We start from the raw sequence: 17,734 nt of genomic DNA on the forward strand, positions 1-17,734 counted from the left end.
ATTTGCCTGGGCGCGGGATTGATGAGTGTGGTTTAGGCCAATCGAGCAGTTTAAAGAGGAGGAGGTTTGGAGAGCATCATTAGCCTGGATGTGTGGTTGCTGTCGGCCAGGGAGGGGATTGGGGGAGCGGGGGAGATGGGGACATGATGTGTGCGCGCACAAGCCCGGGATGCCACCAGGAGCGGAGACAGAAAGAGGCGTTCTCAAACACACTGCCATCGGCTTTCTGGGGTACCTCTTTTGGGAGAAGAGAAACTGCCTACAGATGACCTGACCCCCCAAACCGGTTTACCCGCACAGCTCCCCCTTCCCTTCCTTGACCCCTGTCGCCCACGAGCACTAAGGAAAAAGAAAAGCCAGATCCTTAAGGACCTTCCAGGAAGCAAGGGCTGTGAGGAGCGAGCAGGAGGCGGTGCTTACAGACGCCACTTTTAGGAGACACGCCGCTCCGTGCGCATGCGTCTGCGCGGCTGGAGCGGGGCGCCTGCGCGGCTGGAGCGGGGCGCCTGCGCAGTGCGGCGAGGGGGCGTGGCTCTTCAGAAGAAGGCGGGATTGGTGTGCTCGATGACGCAGCGCTTGCAGTGGCGCTTCACGAAGCGCAGGGCCTCCACGGACACCTCGCAGTCCTGCACGTTGAGCATCTGGAGGTCGAAGCAGTTGGCCGCCACGATCTGCAGGCCCTGGCCCGTGATGCTCTCGCAGGACTTGAGGCTGAGCCGCTTGAGGTTGAAGCAGTTCAGGGCCAGGCACTCGAGGCCCGTGTCGGAGACCAGCGGGCACTTGCCGATGTCCAGGGACTTGAGTTTGGTGCAGTTCTTGGCGAGGTACTCCACGCCGTGGTCCGTGATGCCCTCGCAGCCCCTCGCGTTGAGGTAGCGCAGCTTGCTGCAGTACTTGGCCACGTAGCGGATGCCCACGTCGGTGACCCGGCCGCAGTGGGCGATGCTGAGGTACCGCAGGCGCGCCTCCAGCTTGGCGATCTCCCGCAGGCCGAAGTCGCTGACGAAGCGGCAGTCGCTGACGCTCAGCTCCTTGATGGACGTGCAGTAGATCATCAGGTAGCGCAGGCCCTCGTCGGTGAGGCGCACGCAGCGGCGCAGGTACAGGTGGGTCAGCTGCGTGCAGTGCGCCGCGATCGTGTGCAGCCCTTCGTCCTCCAGCACGAAGCAGTCCGTCATGTCCAGGTAGCGGATGGAAATCTGTTTGCCATGCAAGGGGGACAGTTTAATGGAGGCCTCCCGGGTCAGGCTGATGCAGGTCACTTTGGAGCACCCTACACAGAGAGACAGAACACAGGCTCAGAGAACCTTCGAGAACTGGGTGTGTGCGCGTGCATGTGCCTCGCCTGGGGGGTGCCATATGGATTCCTACAACACCCCCCACCCCCCAGACGTGGCCCCGATGTTACCCTTGCCCTCTTTGACCCCTGTGGAGAACGAGAGCAAGAATGGGTTCTCCAGAGTCATCTGATCGTTTAACTACTTTGGTGATCTGGGTTTAAGAGGCTCCCTGAGCTTTTGAATCAGAAACACCGACGCTCCAATTCCACATCCATCTCTAGTTGCCTGACGTGGGGCAAATCAATCCTTCTGAGTCCTTTGTCTTAAAACAGGGATGATAATGTTCCCTGCAAGGTCGCTGTGAAGAATAAAGGAGACCGTGCTTGTAAATACCTTGCCTTGGCCCAGAAGGTCCTGCAAGCTCGATAAGGGCTGCTTCTCACCCTACAGTGGTCCAACAGCTCTGTGGGCAAAGTGGTAATATGCTGGAGAAGGTCTGTCTATGACCTTGGTTTGGCAGAAACAGCATTTGGAAGTCATACCTGGCTCAGGTCTACTTCTTAGGGCCTCAGGGAGGAGGCTCAACTTTTCTGTCTCAAGGCTCTCATCTAGCAAGGAGCATGAGTAGTGGGGTGCTGGTACTGTGCGGTATCATGAAGATGCAATGAAATAATGGGTGCAGAGGTACTCGGAAAACTCCAGAGGAAAGACATGTAATTATTAATCTAACCACTGGCCACCTGGAGACTCAATTCAACTCTTTTTGGTCAAGGAACAACTGTGTCACCTTGATGATTGCTCCAGCCCCTCACCCAGTCTCCTTGTCCTACCTCAGAGCTGCTGGAGAGATTCTGGAAAACAGAACTCTAATCATGTCACTTTGCTCAAAGCCTTTGGATGCCATCCCCTAAAGCCTAAGGGTGCCCTGAGGACCTGTGCCCCTGTTCTCTTTGACTTCATCTCTTACCACCCTCCTCTGAACCAACTGGCCTCCTTGCTGGTTCCCAGACAGCTCAACTTCCCTCCTGCCTCAGTGTCTGTGCACTAGCCGGGGCTTCCCCAAGTAGCCCCGTGGGTCATCCCCACCTTCTGAGGTCTCTAAGCACACGTTGGCTAACTGGACAGTTCTTCCCAATCACCCTGTATGAACTGGTGTCCCCTGCTTGACTCCCATTTATTTTCAGCACTCTTTATCACTTTGTGACATGCTACATTTATTCGTTCACTTATGTATTTGCTGTCCTCACTCTGGAGGGTAAACTCCTGGGGAAAGGGACTCGGGGCCATTCACGGCTGTATCCCTCATCCTTGGTTCTTAGCTGGTGCTCACGAAGCATCTGTTGAATGAACAAACTAATGAATTATAGTGAATAGAGTCTTCTGTGGGAAGATTAGATAGGGAAATTCATTTTATTTATTTTTAAACAACAAACATTTATTTCTCACAGTTTGGAGGCTGACAAGTTCAAGATCAAGGTTGCCAGCCGATTCATTTCCTGGTTTCTGGCGAGAACCCTCGTGCAGACAGCGGCCTTCTTGCTGATATTCCCACGTTGTGGAAAAGTGAGCAAGTTCTCTGGTCTCTGTGTTAGGGAGGCACTAATCCCATCTTGGGTGCTCCAACCTCATGACCTCACCTAAACCTACCGACTTCCCAAAGGTCCCACCTCCTAGTATCATCACACTGATGGCTAGGGTTCCAACATAGGGATCTTGGGGAGACACAAACATTCAGTCCATAACACTACCCTCCTCTTCCCACACATAGCCAGGCCTTTCCCCTGAGGCCAGTGCTCTCATATCAAAAATGTCTCCAGAAGATGGCAGTTAGGCATAAATCATGCCCAGCACATGGGAGGCCCACCCCCAGTCACGTGGTGGGGTAAAGGGAGGATTTCCTCTCTTTATGTAAGTACCTGCAAAATATATATGATTTCACCTCCTGGCCCATAAAGCCTATATAAGCCTCTAGGAAATATTTGAGGACCTTAATCTAGGGCTAATTTTGCCCCACTCAGGAGAATTTAAATTCCAGCATTTAAATGTGTTCAGGACTTTGCCCATGGCTGATATAAATTTATACTATTATACAGTTGTCTGTTTTGTATTTCATTACAATGCCTTTTATTTGTATTGAATTATGAAGTTTACAGAATGCTTTTATAAACATTTCCTTACCTGATTTTTAATCCATTTTACTGATAAGGAAATTCATCCTTAGGAAGATTTGTGTTGTTGAGATCTAGAATCCCTTTAATACTCTCTCCTTTTTCAAATGATTAGAAGATATCTGTAGCTATCTCTCTAAACACTGTTTCTAGCCACTCTTCCCCTACGAATGTGTGTATAAATGATATATGCATTATATGTCATATATAATTATGTATGTAGCATATAGATTTATATTATATACTGAAATATTTATATTTATATGCTAACAATATGCTGTACATATTTTGTGTAGTAATAGCAAGTGAATTGAAATATACATTGAAATGAGTGTTTCATAGATATATCTATTATAGATCTGTTTCATCCCACTACGTAAACTGTAACTGTATTTTTCATTTTCTCTGTGCTCGTCCCGAATCCTTCTTGCAGTTCCAAGGCCAGGTGCTTCACCTCAGGCACCTCCGTGCCCTGGCTTCTCAAGCAATATCCAAGGCTCCCAAGCGGCGACATAATAGTGCTAATGGGGACCGTCCTCCCACCTCCTGGCAGGCTGCCCAGGAAACGCCTGTGAAATTCAGGTCCTGGGAATAATGAGGTTCAAAAGCCAAGTGCTACCGAGTCAAAGATTTTCGGGAAAGAGAGAAGCATACAATCCAATGCTGGAGAACAAAGCTGTGACCCGTCAGAGGTTGCCCCTCTGCTCCATCCAGTAGCCCTTGTGATTTTGCAGAAGGTGGTTTGTACCCCTCACCTTTAGATCTGAAATCTTCCTTTGTTTTGAATTTCTTGTTTTTAGAGCAACTATGATCCTGCTTATACTGAATTTATATGTCCACAGTAGAGGCTTCCCATCTGCGATGCCTGTGAAGGCACCTTATTTTTCAAGATCAGATGTCAGCCTTTGTTCCTAAACTCTCAGTTTCGGTTTCTTATTTTTTTTTTTTTTACTATCTAGTAAAATCTGATGCACTGCAGGAAGGATATTTTATTTGATTCAGGGAAACACGTGCCTCGTTTTTGAAACCAAGTCCCCAATTTAATGAAATACCAATTAAGTTCAGTTTTGGTAAAGATGCTATTTTGATCTGCTTGTATTATTTTAGATCAGTAATTTTAATTTAAGCCTGAACCTTAATTCTTACAGATTTGTTACGTTTGGATTGAAAAGAAAATAAATTGGTCCGTGGCTCAGTAGGTAGCATCTGTGGTTAGCTCATGCATGCATACATTACAGAGATGCAGAGAACCTTAGAAATCATCCCATTAAACCTTCATTTTTTAAAGATGAGGCATCTCAGACTTAGTGAGATTATGAGACTTGGATAGCAGACTAGGGAAAGTTTTCTGTTCCAAGGGTTCAGTTGGATCAGATCAGTCCAAGGAGAAGAGGTAAGAAATGACTAGGATAGAGCATGCAATTGGTGAATGGCATGAGAGATTTACTATAGCTGTGTCAGCATGGAGTGAACATTTAGATACTGAGGAATCAAGAGTCTTGGAAGTACCTATACGAGGATTCTTGAAAGAGAGAAGCAATTTGGTTACCTATATAGAGATCAGGCAGTAAGGTATGAGACCCAAGAAAGCAAGGGGGCAGTGGGGTTGTGAGGAGTGGCCAAAGGGCGGAATGCAGAGTATCTGAAAGCCTTTAATGGGAACTGAGATAAGAATGGTCCACTGGGGATACAGATTACAGGACCTGCCCAATACTCAACAGGATATGGACACTACTCAACAAGAAAGGAGCAGTCTGGGTTGAACTTATCTGTTGAGTTTCTTCAGTTAATTCCGGATTTGGTTCTGCTTTCATAAAAGTGTCCTCCGTTACCACCTCCTCTCATAATTGGAGGACTCCAGCTGTCCGGTTGTAAGAGGACCCTCCGAGGCAACTTCATTTGCGATAATCACAATATATGACACTTTGAAAACTGGCCGGCTTTACCGTGTTTCATTGATGTGTCAAGGTATTATTAGTTGTGATAGTTAATTTTATGTCAACTTGAGTCAATGACGAAGTGCCAGGACATTTGGCTAAACATTTCTGGGGGTACCTCTAAGACTGTTTCTGGGTCAGATTAACATCTGAATCAGTAGACCCAGTAACGCAGACTGCCCTCCCCAATGTGGGTGGGCATCATGGATCAGATGGGGGTCTGACTAGATCAAAAGGTGGAGGGATGGAGAATTCTTTCTCTGCTTGACTGTTCGAACTGATGCATTGGTCTTCCCTTGCCTTCGAACTGAGACTTTACACCACCAGCAACCCTGGTCCTCAGGCTTTTGGACTTGGACTGAACTCTACTGCCAGCTTTTCCTAGATTTCCAGCTTGCAGAGGGCAGATAAATCTCTGCACTCATGCGCAGGCGCACACACATGCCCACTGTTGATGTTTCTTTGAAGAAACTGGACTAAATATTAATAAAAGGTAATATGTGATAATGACAAAAGCCTACAGCTAGTTATAGTAAGTTTCAGCGACTTGAAAAGACAGCTTTCATGGTGAGCGTACTAGGGGTACGAGAGGCAGTCTCACGTCCTCTGGGGGAATTAAGCTGTAGACCAGCGATGACTCTTCTAAAGTCCAGTTTCCGGCCAGTGAGCAGGCCAGCCTGAAAACCAAGGGAACGAGGCAGAGGTGAAATCGCCTCTGGCAGCCCTCTGGCTTCTCTCGGTATCAGCCTCAGGTTTCCAGATTCCCTCAGAACTGGAGCGCACTGTTTGGAGCCCCCCCCCCCCCCATATCTGGAATCCTGTGTTCTTGTGAGTTAGCGATTCCCTTGGGTACATAGTGTCTACACCCATCACAGCGGGTCACTGAGAGGCGTATGAGAAAACCACACATGTATCAGGCTCTGCAGATGAAGGGGATATAGAGGAAGGCCATCAGGCTTACAGAATGGTCAGCCAAAGGGGCCTAGCTAGCCCCATCCACTCACTCGGGCTAGAAGCCCGGGAATTTCCATTCCCCAAGTAGTTTTCTTCATTTCTGAATTTCAAAAGGTCTCCATCGGAAAAGGGCACCGTACTTGCAGCCTGTCCCAAGGGTGCTCAGGGAGTTCCCTTAACAAAGACGGGGACTCCAAGAACAAGTCATTCTCTAACCTGATTTTTGAAAAGACAAGGAAATGAGGTGTCTAGAAAATAGGCCCACAATGCACAGAAACTTAGAATGTTAAAGAAGCCAATTCCTTGCCTTTTTTTTTTTTTTTTTGCCTGAAGAGGAAACACATCTAAGAAAGCTGTGAACTGTCCCAAATCACAAAGTTTTGAAACCAGTCTTCACCACATCACAATGCTTTCTGTTTCCAGAATTCCTTGGAGGAAAAAATGTAAGAAAACCTCTTTGTTTCCTGCCTCTTTATGCCAGCGGCTGCTCAGGACTAACTGAACGTATGGTTACTATGGTTTTGTCCTGAAGCCAGCTGAAGTGGGGTGGGTGGGGTGGGGTGGGGGGAGACACAGCCGGGGGCGGGGGGCGCGGGTACAGTTGCTTTCCAGCAAGGGAAAGAATCTGCGAAAAATAATTGACTGTCATCTGAAATATTTTCTGATGTTGGCTTTTGACAGAGAGAGCAAGCCCAGAGAGCGGACTTTGACTTCAGATTTTGTTGGAGGGTATCATTTACCTCAGATGCTTGTAAATCCCCAATTCTGTTTATTCGCCTGTCACAGTGGTTTGTACTTTTTGGCCCCTCCCCGACCATCCCTGAGGTTGTGGCTCCTGCTGTTCGTTTCTTTAACTCCCTGATGCATCCTACACATTTCAGCCTCTCCTGTGTTGGTCTGTCTTTTGACTGGGCAGTGGATGAGATAAAGAAAGGCTGTTAGTCCGGCTGGACCCATGTCTGGCGCCAAAGTGTGAGACTGGGTTTTAATTCTTCCTGCCTGAGAGAGGTTTTCAAGCAAAGCAACCATGCTGGGATTTCCTTCAATTTTAAAAAGATCTAAAGGCTCCACTTGATGGGCCTTGTCTTTGCACTATGTAACTGAGAATTTTGCTTAAAAAAAAAAAAAATCCAAAATCAACCCAAGGGTGAAGAGAGTAGAGCGGGGGCAAAATATAAGGAGACCCATGGCCATGATGGCTTTTCCCCAGTGTCTGCAAAACGGCAGGCAATCGTGGGCACGGCCCAAAGCACAGACTCAGCTTAGACACAGCTTTGGGCTCTGTGAAATAATAACCAGTGGACATAAAGGGCGGCATCTAAACGGCCTGTGTTTGGGTTGGATACCTGGTTCCTACTCTGTAGGTTGCTCTGAAATTCAAGGACAGCTATGGGGAGGAAGGACAGGTTTAAAAGTCATGTTACCTTAACAGCCAGACGAAAAGATGACTCTAGTGCCTTTAAGGAGTTGGCATTATGTGATGAAAAGGATACCTCTGGCTGCTGGGGTCGTGATTACTCAGAGACGGTCTTTCTGGAAGAGTCCCCGTCCTTACCGGCCAACCCTGCATCTCTAATGGCTATCAGGGAGGGGACCTTCTCCAGGTGGTAATGTCCTCCTCCACTTTGGGACGGTGCCCTGGAAGGCCTCGAGATGGGGCAGGGTTGGGGGGGGGGGGGTCGGCCGCCCTTTACCTGACACGTCCAGGTGCTCCAGGTTGGGGCAGAGGGACACCACGTCGAAGACCGCCTCGTTGGAGATATTGTAACAGCCCGAGACCTCCAGTCGCCTCAGTTCGGGGCAGCACTGGGCAATGGTGTAAAGCCCTCGGTCCGTGAGCCGCCTGCAGCCACTGACAGTCACGGTTTCCAGCATGAGACAGACGTTGGGTGTGTCCTGGCAGAGCCTGCGGGTCAGCACCTTGAGGGCGCGGTCCACGTTGATGGTCTCGCCCGTGAGGCGGATAGTCCTCCAGAGCCGCGGGTCCCAGGCCAGGTTGTACCAGCGGCGGCACACGCGGGCGCAGCGGCACAGCTGGTTGGTGGGCAGGAAGGAGAAGATCTGCACCAGGCACTGGTCCGGGAGGCGCTCGATGCTGGCCTGCTCCTTCTGCGGCCGGGAGGCCAGCCGGATGAGCGGGTGCGTGAGGCGGGTCGGGGGCGGCGAGTGGACCATGGCCACCGTCTCCCCGGTGATGGAGGACGAGGAGGTGGACGAGCCCCTTCCATTCTGAAATCCGGGCAGGTTCGGGGGACATATCAGGGCTGGGCTGGGCGTGCTCAGTGTGCGCATGCTCAGGTCGGAGTCTGGCAAAGGACAGAGAGCAAAGGGTTAAAAGGATAGCCCTTAGCGGAGCCCAGGGAAGGAGGCAAACCAGTGGACACTCAGGCCACTGATACCGGTCCTGGGCAGACCCGCTGCCCAATCCATCACCGGAAGCAGAAGCACATGCAAATTTCACCCATTCCAGAAACCGTCCTCTATCTGCGGGGGTGGGGGGCAACCCTCTCTGTGGGGGGCCAGATATGGAATGTTTGAGGCACTGCAGGCCACAGGGGCCCTGTCTCCGTTGCCATGAATCCACCCTGCCATCATAGTGCAAAAGCTGCCATAGACAATACGTAAACAAACAGGGGTGGCTGTTTCCATAAAACTTGTTTTATAAAAACAGATCAGCTGGAGTTGACCTGCGGGCCATAGCTGGCTGACTTCTGATCTCCGGGAACGGTGATCATCTAAAGGGCACAACTTCAAAGTTTCATTATCTCTATTCCAGGAAGAAATCTCACATATCGTGAACACAAACTCTTTCCCTTTTCTAATTACATTTTGGGTTGGCAGGTGATTCCGTTGCATTTACCAATGAAGGGATGAGTTTCAGAACAGAGGAAGACTGGCCGGTGGACATTGAGAGCCTTTGCTGTCTTTGCCCTGGCCTGCCCCCTAGTGTCCAGTCCCTCATCTTTTGATAACCATACCCCAAACTCTGACTGCAGTCTGGGGTCTGGGGAGTCACCCCACTTCAGCCATTGAGGTGGTGTTTCCAGGCCTTGACTATCTGTGGCAATATTTATTTTTTCTCTTTCTTAACTCTGCCCTTTGCATTTGAATGACATGACTCCTGTTCTATTCCTTGAAACCGGAAAGACAACCACTTAATAAGGATACAGGTGGTTTTTAGGTTTTTGAAGGATGAAGTGTTCTTTAGAATACCACTTTAAGAAGTCCGCTCATTATGTACCCCCACCTTAATATCATATGAAATAATTTGTTTTCTATATAAATACATTTATCGTGTACTTTGCATACATAGATGGATTGATCTATTTAAGATGACATTTAGTCTCTCTCTCTAAATATGTTTATATTTTACACACACACACACACACACACACACACACACACAGAGGGAGAGAGAGAATTTATCTCCAAAACACAAGTTTCTTAATCTGGGAAGAAAGAAATAAGTGAGCGGGGCTGGATGTTTTCTAACTAATTTCCAGCACTAATGACAGCTCTAAATACTTAAACAAAAATTCTATCTTTGTGTGCTTTTCCACATCTCATAGTTGGGAATTTTCAAACACTCATTTTTTTTTTTTTTAATTTCCAAAGAACTTCCAGTAATAGCAGACAACACAAGAACTTGACACTGAGGCTCCACTGAGAGTCTATTTGTAGTTTTCCAACTGGTATGCTTGTTCTACTGGTACAGTGTTTTCTTTCAGTTTGCTCCTTTACAGCCTAACACGGAAAATGTCCTACATGTCAGTGACTTTGCTCGTGGATCATCTCTGAATTAGTTTTCCCCCTCCCCTCCCCTTGTCTGCCTCTTGAAATGCAAACACCAAGTGCAAATGCCACGTCCTCTAAGAATAATTTCTTAATGTTTTTGAGATACAATCAAGTCCCTTCCCTATTGAAATCGCCATCCTTTGTTATTACGCAGTGGGGAATTTATCTCTCCCTAATGTGCTTGACTGTATTATTTCTCTCAATTTTGCAGCACTCCCTGTATCCACGTATCTTTGTCTGGTGACTCTGGGGTTCCTCCGAGGGACAGTAGATTTGTTTTGTCTTGTGATGTTGGGCTTGGCCACGTGACTTGCTTTGGCCAGTGAGTATTAGGACATGTGATGTGCCCAGTGAGAGGAATGTGTCTGGCTAGTACTCTGATCATTAGGTGGTGAGAGGCCCATGGAGAATACAGAACTGGCTGAAACCTGCAGCTTCGAGCCAAGCTCAGCCAAGTCCAGCGGAGGTCCCTGACACCCAGGGGAACCACACATGTGTGAGCTAGAACACTGAGCTCGGGGTGATTTGTTACACAGCATTACCGTGATAACAGATGACAAATAGGCCTTCATTACACTAAAGACTCCTTTGAGACAAGGATTAGAGCCTTATCGTATTTATGTTCTGGCAGCACCTGACACAGTTTATGATAAACAGTAGGTGCATATGAATTTCTTGAATTGAGAAGAAATACTTATAATGTTCAAAAAAACAATCATTTCTAGCTTGGCATGTACTTCTCTGTCCCAGGTGGTATACAGACTGCGTTTTAAATCATTCGTAAGAAAAGAAACGTGTCCATTTCTCTCTTGTCATCAGCTAAAAAAACATAGTAAATCTTTAAGGAAAACACTACGGGATTTCCAAACTGCCATTTGAGCTACCGTGGTACTAACCTTCATCATGATGTGAACTTTGAGCACTGCCTCCGAAGTTAGCATTTTTCTTAGGCAGGTGAACTACTTATTTAGGGCCAGAAGGGGAGGGCAATCTCAGGCTTTCAGCTCTGACATTTTCCTGGCTGTGAGCATTCTGAAATCTCTCTCCTGCCTGCCTGCGTTCTTCATCTTGAAAGAGAAGACACTTCACAGTGCTCGGCGTTGACCTGCACTTCTTGAGTGACGCCCCTGGGGGATGAACACGCTTGTGGTAGGGAATGGAGGATTCCTAAACTTCCATCTATAACCGATTCACTTTTCTTTGCTCTTTCATGCTCCCTGCACTGAGGGAGAGAATGGGGACACATCCAGATTGACCAGAACTGCAGTGCTATGAGTAACACATTCCGGTTTTTCTTTGCCAATAATCATACCCGAGTGGCAACGGAATTCACACTCAGAAGGAGATGGCAGCCTCGCACATCTGTGAGGAACATTCTGTCCTGGAGAGGGTTCAGGAGCAAGTAATTGCTCTCTTTCCTGCCTTTTCTAGAGCTTAGCAGCGGAATTCTCAGGATTGATTCATGATCTCGAGGCCACCGCTCACCCACGTGGCGATGTCTCCCCCCAGGGAGGGAAGCCTGGGGATTTCTACCAGGAAAGCTAGATGTCTCTTTAGCCAGAAGGTACACTAGGGTTCTCAGGATCCTTCCTAGTTATTCAGGGACTCAGACTTTTTGAAAGGGTATGATTTGTCATGATTGAGAAATAGCACCTGATGATTAAATTAATAATAAAGAGCAATGAGTAACGCAATGGGCTAAATGTTTGTACCCTTCTCAAGTTCATGTAGAAATCCTAACCCTGAAGATGATAGTATGAGGAGGTGGGCCCTTTGGGAGATGATTAGGTCATGAGAGTAGAACCCTTATAAATGGGATCCCTGCCCTTATAAGACTCTGCAGAGAGCTTTTGGATGCAGTAATATTTACAATTGTTTTATCTTCTTGTTAGATCATCTCCTTTATTATTATAGTGTCCTTCTTTGTCTCTTGTTACAATCTTTGTTTTAAAGTCTGTTTTGTTTAAGTATTGCTTCTTTTCATATCTGTTTGCATGATAAATATTTCCCCATCCACTCACTTTCAATCTGCCATGTGTCTTTAGGTGTGAAATGAGTATCTTGCAGGCAGAGTGTATAGATGGTTGTTGTTGTTGTTTTTCAATCCATTTGGACACCCTATGTCTTTTGTTTGGAATGTTTAGTCCATTTATATTCAAAGTAATTATTAATAGATATGTATTTATTGCCATTTGGTACTTGTTTGTGGTTGTTTTTGTAGTTCTTCTCTGAGTCTTTCTTCTCTTGCTGTCTTTTGTGGCTTGCTGGCTTTCTTTGGTGATCTACTTGGATACCTTTCTCTTTATTTTTTGCATATCTATTATTGGTTTTGGTTTGTGATTATCATGAGTTTTGTATATAACATCTTCTACATAGAGCAGTTTATATTAAGTTGATGGTCTCTTAAGTTTGAACCCATTCTTTACTGCCCCCCCCCCATTTTAGGTGTAATGGTGTCATAGTTTACATCCTTTTATTCTGTGAATCTTTTGGCTGATTTTTACAGATATACTTATTTTTACTGATTTTGTGAGTTTCTTGCTTTTCTTACCCTTACTTGTGGCCTTTCCTTTTCACTCAGAAAGTCTCCTTTAGCCTTTCTTTTAGGGCTGGTTTAATGATCATGAACTCCTTTAACTTTTGTTTGTCTGAGAAACTCTCTCTCCTTCTATTCTGAATGATAGCTTTGCGGGATAGAGTATTCTTGCCTGCAGATGTTTTCCTGTTAGCACTTTGAATATATCATGCAACTCCTTTCTGGCCTGCAAAGTTTCTGCTGAAAAATCCGCTCATAGCCTTATGAGTTTTTCCTTGTTTGTAACTGTTTTCTTTTTGCTTGCTGCTTTTAAAATTCTCTCCCTATCACTACTGTTTGCCATTTTAATTATATGTGTCTCGGGATGGACCTTCTTGGGCTGATTTTGTTAGGGGATTTCTATGTCTCCTGGATCTGCATATCTGTTTCCTTCCCCATATTAGGGAAAATTTCAGCTATTATTTCTTCAAATAAATTTTCTGCCCCCTTTTCTCTTTTCTTCTGGGATTCTTATCATGTGAATGTTATTATGCGTGATGGAGTCACTAAGTTCCCTAAATCTATTCTCATTCTGTTTACTTTTCTTCTCTCCGCTGCTCAGCTTGATTACTTTCCATTGTTCTGTCTTCTAGGTCACTAATTCATTTCTCTTCTTCTGGTCCACTACTTATTCCCTCAAGTGTATTTTAAATTTCATTATTGTGTTCTTCATCTCTGATTGGTTCTTTTTTGTCTCTTTTTTAAGGATTTCATTGATATCCTCCACTCTTTTCTCAAGTATCTTTATGATCATTACTTTAAATTCTCTATCAAGCACATTACTTATCACTGTTTCACTTAGGTTCCTTGCTGTGGCTTCAACCTGTTCTTTTACTTAGGACATTCTCCTCTGTCTCCTAATTTTGCCTAACTCTCTCTGTCTGTTTCTGTGTGTTATAGATGTCAGCTATATCTCCTGCTGTTGAAAGTGGTGGTCTTACAAAGAAGAGGTCCTGGAGTGCCCTGCCATGCAGTTGTCCTTTGTTGACCAGAACTTGGTGCTTGGTTGTGTCTCCTAAGTGTGTTGTGTGCACTAAGCTGTTGTATCCTGGAAACTTTTTCCTTGGGTCCAGTAGTCCATGGAGGCTCTCTTTTCCTATTGTGGGCAGGATTTGGTCCCTGGCCAGGGTGGGGAGCGCAGTTTTAAAAAGGTGCATATAAGTCTGCTTAGGAAATGAAACCTGTGGCCATTGGGACTCAGGCTTGGCAAATCACGCTGGTCCAGAGACACAGTGTTGGCAAGGTTTGCACTGGTCTTCTGGGAGAGAAGACCCACAGCTCTGCTAGTGAGGCAAGCAATAATGGAAAGGGATCCAAGGAAGCATTGCTGGGAGGGGCTTGAAATAAACAAGTTAGGTAGAGAATGTCAGTGCCTCTGGTTCCCACAGGTGGCTGTGTGTTTATGCTGGGGGAGCAGAGGAGGGAAATGGCACCTGCCAGCTCCTTTGTTCCTGGAGAACTCCCTCAGTGATCCTTGCTCCTCAGTATATGCTCCAAAATGAGTAAACTACTCTCCTTCCTCTATGTCCCAGGCTGTATACAAACTGCTGCTTCTACCCTGTATCTCTGTGGACTGTTTATCATGCTCTCCTTTAAGGATAGGGATTCAGCTTCCTCCAGCCCTCCAGGCTCTCCCAGAACTGAACCTGCTGATGTTTAAAATTCTAGGCATTAAGTCCTGCTGGTTGTAAGAACTCATGAAATTCAAAATTCGGCCCCTCTTGCTTTCAAAGCCAATGTTACGGGGATTTGTCTTCCCTGTATGATAGACTGCTTCTCTCCCTTCTCTGCACCTGTGACTCCCTCCCCCCAACAGATGGCTGTGATCCCTTTTGCTCCCCATAGCATCTCTGCCCTTTCTACCCTCTTCAATGTGTCCTCTTCTCTACCTTCAACTGAGGAGTTTGTTCTGCTAGTCTGTAGGTCATTTTCTGGGTTATTTACACTGTTGTGAGTATTATCTAGTTGTATCTGTAGACAAGGTGAGCTAAGGGTCCTCATACTCTGTCATCTTACCAACCTCCTCCAAGGCAGGTACCTTTTAAATTTACCAAGACTACTATTTCCCTGCAGACATTCTTTGCACAAATTTTTTTTTTTTTCAAAAATGAATACATAAATTGTTAATGAAATCTGTTAAAGGTGGACTCAATGAATTTCTTTGTGGTAGGATGGGAGGCTTAATGGAGGGATGGACAGACAGACAAAGCTATTAGAGGAAAAATTATTAAATGTGCAAAAAGGACATGTCTGGTTAATTTCAGATGTAAGAATCAGAGAAGAGGTTGTCCATTATAAATATGTAAGACTAAGAAAAGCAGAGATGAACACATGTAAGTGTCATGAAAGCAGAATGGGAGAATTTAAAGAAATGAGCATATATCTTTCCAATGAGATGTGTATTTTGTAGCCTGTGTCTCTTAATGACATTGGGAAGGTGGACATATCTAAAAGACTGAAATAAAATGAAAAACACACAGAACTGATGTCTACAGGAAGATATCCAGAATAGACTGCAAGAAGTACACAGGGACAGATGCTGAGTACTAAAATTCAGTAGGTTAGGCTGCTGCACATTCTAGGATTACAGATTTATAGGCAGAAAAGAAAGTGACGATTCATTCTTTCATTGGCTCATTTAACATACATTATTATTGTTGCTTGAGTGCCCAGTGGGGTCTAGGAAGGGAGGAGTTTTTGCATTTGACTAGATTATAAAGCAAATGTTCCTAGCCCACCTCCTTTCTATACCACAGTCCCATTAAAATACCTCAACAGCAAAGAATCTGACCTCTTCAGTTTCTTGTATCCTTTAGGGAGAGAGACAAATGACTCTTTTGAGAGTGTACTCAAATCACACAAAACCCAGGATGGTAAAGGATAGAAAAGGTTGTCTAAATCTGGAACAAAAGTCAGTTTTTAGAAGTCCAAGGTAAAAACAAAGACACAGAAGCTCTCAGTGGTGGAAAACATTTGAATTAAACACTATTTTTGGTAGGCTTTTGGGTTTTCTCAAAATGGTGTACTCTTTGATACAATGGAGGCCCTAGGACAAATTAATAATTATACTTTTTCATACTGGTATTTTTGTCTATTGACTAAATGGAGAGATGGTGGATACCTTAAAATTTAAGCACTTGTGGCTCCATTAATAATTTAAAACATTTCCAAGTATGTAATTTATGTGAGAACAGTAAGTTTAATGTTCTTAGGTTACTTTAAATATGTAAAGAATACCAGACAGTATAGCTATCTTATTCTGGGAGGAACAAAAAACCCAATAAACTTGTTTTCTCATGGTTTCAAAAGTCCTGGAAATTTTACATCTTTAGTAATTATAGTTCATTATCAAAAATATTCAAGGCATCTCAGACACCCATGCTTATTAGGCACATTTTCTTCCAACTAGATAGCTGCCTCTTTTGCACAAGTTTTTATTTTCAAACCACTGCTGTTTACACTCTAGGAAGTCATATTTACATTATACTGGCCTTTCAAAGTCAAAATTTACAAAACTACTCTGAATTTTCCCTCTCTGATTACCAAAACTTTTCTGCAAGATGCTTTCCATTATAAATTGTCTTTCTACTCAAGAACGCTTGCCATAAAAAGCAAGGTTTCTTTTCTTAGCTTAAACTCAAGCTTAAAAAAATAGATCTATAAAACCTTGCCAGTGAAAAAAAATACAATCTGAGGGATCTTTTTCCTTCTTGTTTTATTTCAAAATATTTTCTTTTAATGTGGTTCACATAATATACACACCCTAGAACTTATTTAAGGTATTGGTTGTATAAAGTGGAAATTTATATAGACAAGGTTGATCTTGCATTTTACCTGGAGAAAGTTACCTCTGGGACCCAAAGATTCTTGCTAGGATTGTTGCCCAGAAGGTGGCACCTCCCTCCCCGCCCCCCCCCTCCCCCCCGCCCCAGGGTCAGATTATGGCTAACACTTCTGTCCAAGGACAAAAACCTGCCTTGTTAGTCACGTGGACCAGCCCCATAAGGATAGAGCTATGGTGAGTGGTCCCTGAAGTCTTGTAGGACCTTGTAGGACCAAGTCCTACAAGGCATATGGTTTAATGAAATGCCCAGCTCTGTATTTAGTGGGAACACCAGTTCCCTGCTATATTCAGGTTTTTTTTTTTTTAAGATTTTATTTATTTATTTGACAGACAGAGTTCACAAGTAGGCAGAGAGGCAGGCAGAGGGAGAGGAAGGGAAACAGGCTTCCTGCTGAGCAGACAGCCCCATGTGGGGCTTGATCCCAGGACCCTGGGATCATGACCTGAGCCGAAGGCAGAGGCTTAACCCACTGAGCCACCCAGGCACCCTATATTCAGGTTTTGACTCTCAACTGAGTTGAGCATGGATTCTCTTTGACCTTATTTTTTTTTTTTTTTAAGGGAACAGTCATACTGCTAAGGAAGCTTTTAAACCACACTGTTCTATAAACCATAAATATAACCAGTGAATGTACAGAATGACATCTTTGGAATCTATAGTGCAGTTTGATTTGTCTGCAAAATAAGTATCTACAAAGGATGTCTTAGGAAAGTTATGCCATAAGAAATAACAGGTGGCCTCAGAAACTATGGGATAGTCCTGCATTATCATTCATCAGCCTTCTTATGGTTTTATTCTAGGTTGAAATGACAACATCTTAGAGCCTTCCTTTTTTCTTATCTGTAAAATGGCAAAGGATGACCTTATATTACTTATCCTTCAATGGAAAGTGGGATGCTTCATCCCTGAGAGAGTACCACTGTTATTAGACGCTATCCTTTTCAAAAGGCGAAGGGATATTCTCCTCAGGGTAGGGTGTGTATTGAGAATCTCTTTAAACATTTGTTAATCTTCCTTTTTAATAAAAAGAAAACGGGTTTCAGATGCAAAATCTTTGACAGGCAACAGTATTTAATAACATTAATTTAATTAAATTTTTATTTTTCTATTCATCATAGTTCATTTTTACTTAAAAAATCATCTATTTGTAACAAGTGATGCTGGCCTTTCAAGTATTTGG

At 44.9% G+C, this 17,734-nt stretch overlaps 1 protein-coding gene across 1 annotated transcript in view; it reads right to left on the minus strand.

Annotated features, from left to right (window-relative positions):
* Nucleotides 1–536: 536 nt before the first annotated feature.
* The window catches only part of FBXL7 (F-box and leucine rich repeat protein 7), a gene marked incomplete at both ends in the record, with an annotated part of 368,418 nt that continues 351,220 nt past the window's right edge, over nucleotides 537–17,734 (minus strand). Inside the window, 2 exons of the mRNA XM_080804454.1 lie at nucleotides 537–1,273; nucleotides 8,034–8,645. Coding sequence (XP_080660580.1) covers nucleotides 537–1,273; nucleotides 8,034–8,645 — 1,349 coding nt within the window. The remainder of the gene's footprint in view (nucleotides 1,274–8,033; nucleotides 8,646–17,734) is intronic.

The sequence above is a fragment of the Martes martes genome, assembly GCF_963455335.1.
Source record: "Martes martes genome assembly, chromosome: 5".
NCBI classification, from domain to species: Eukaryota; Metazoa; Chordata; class Mammalia; order Carnivora; family Mustelidae; genus Martes; species Martes martes.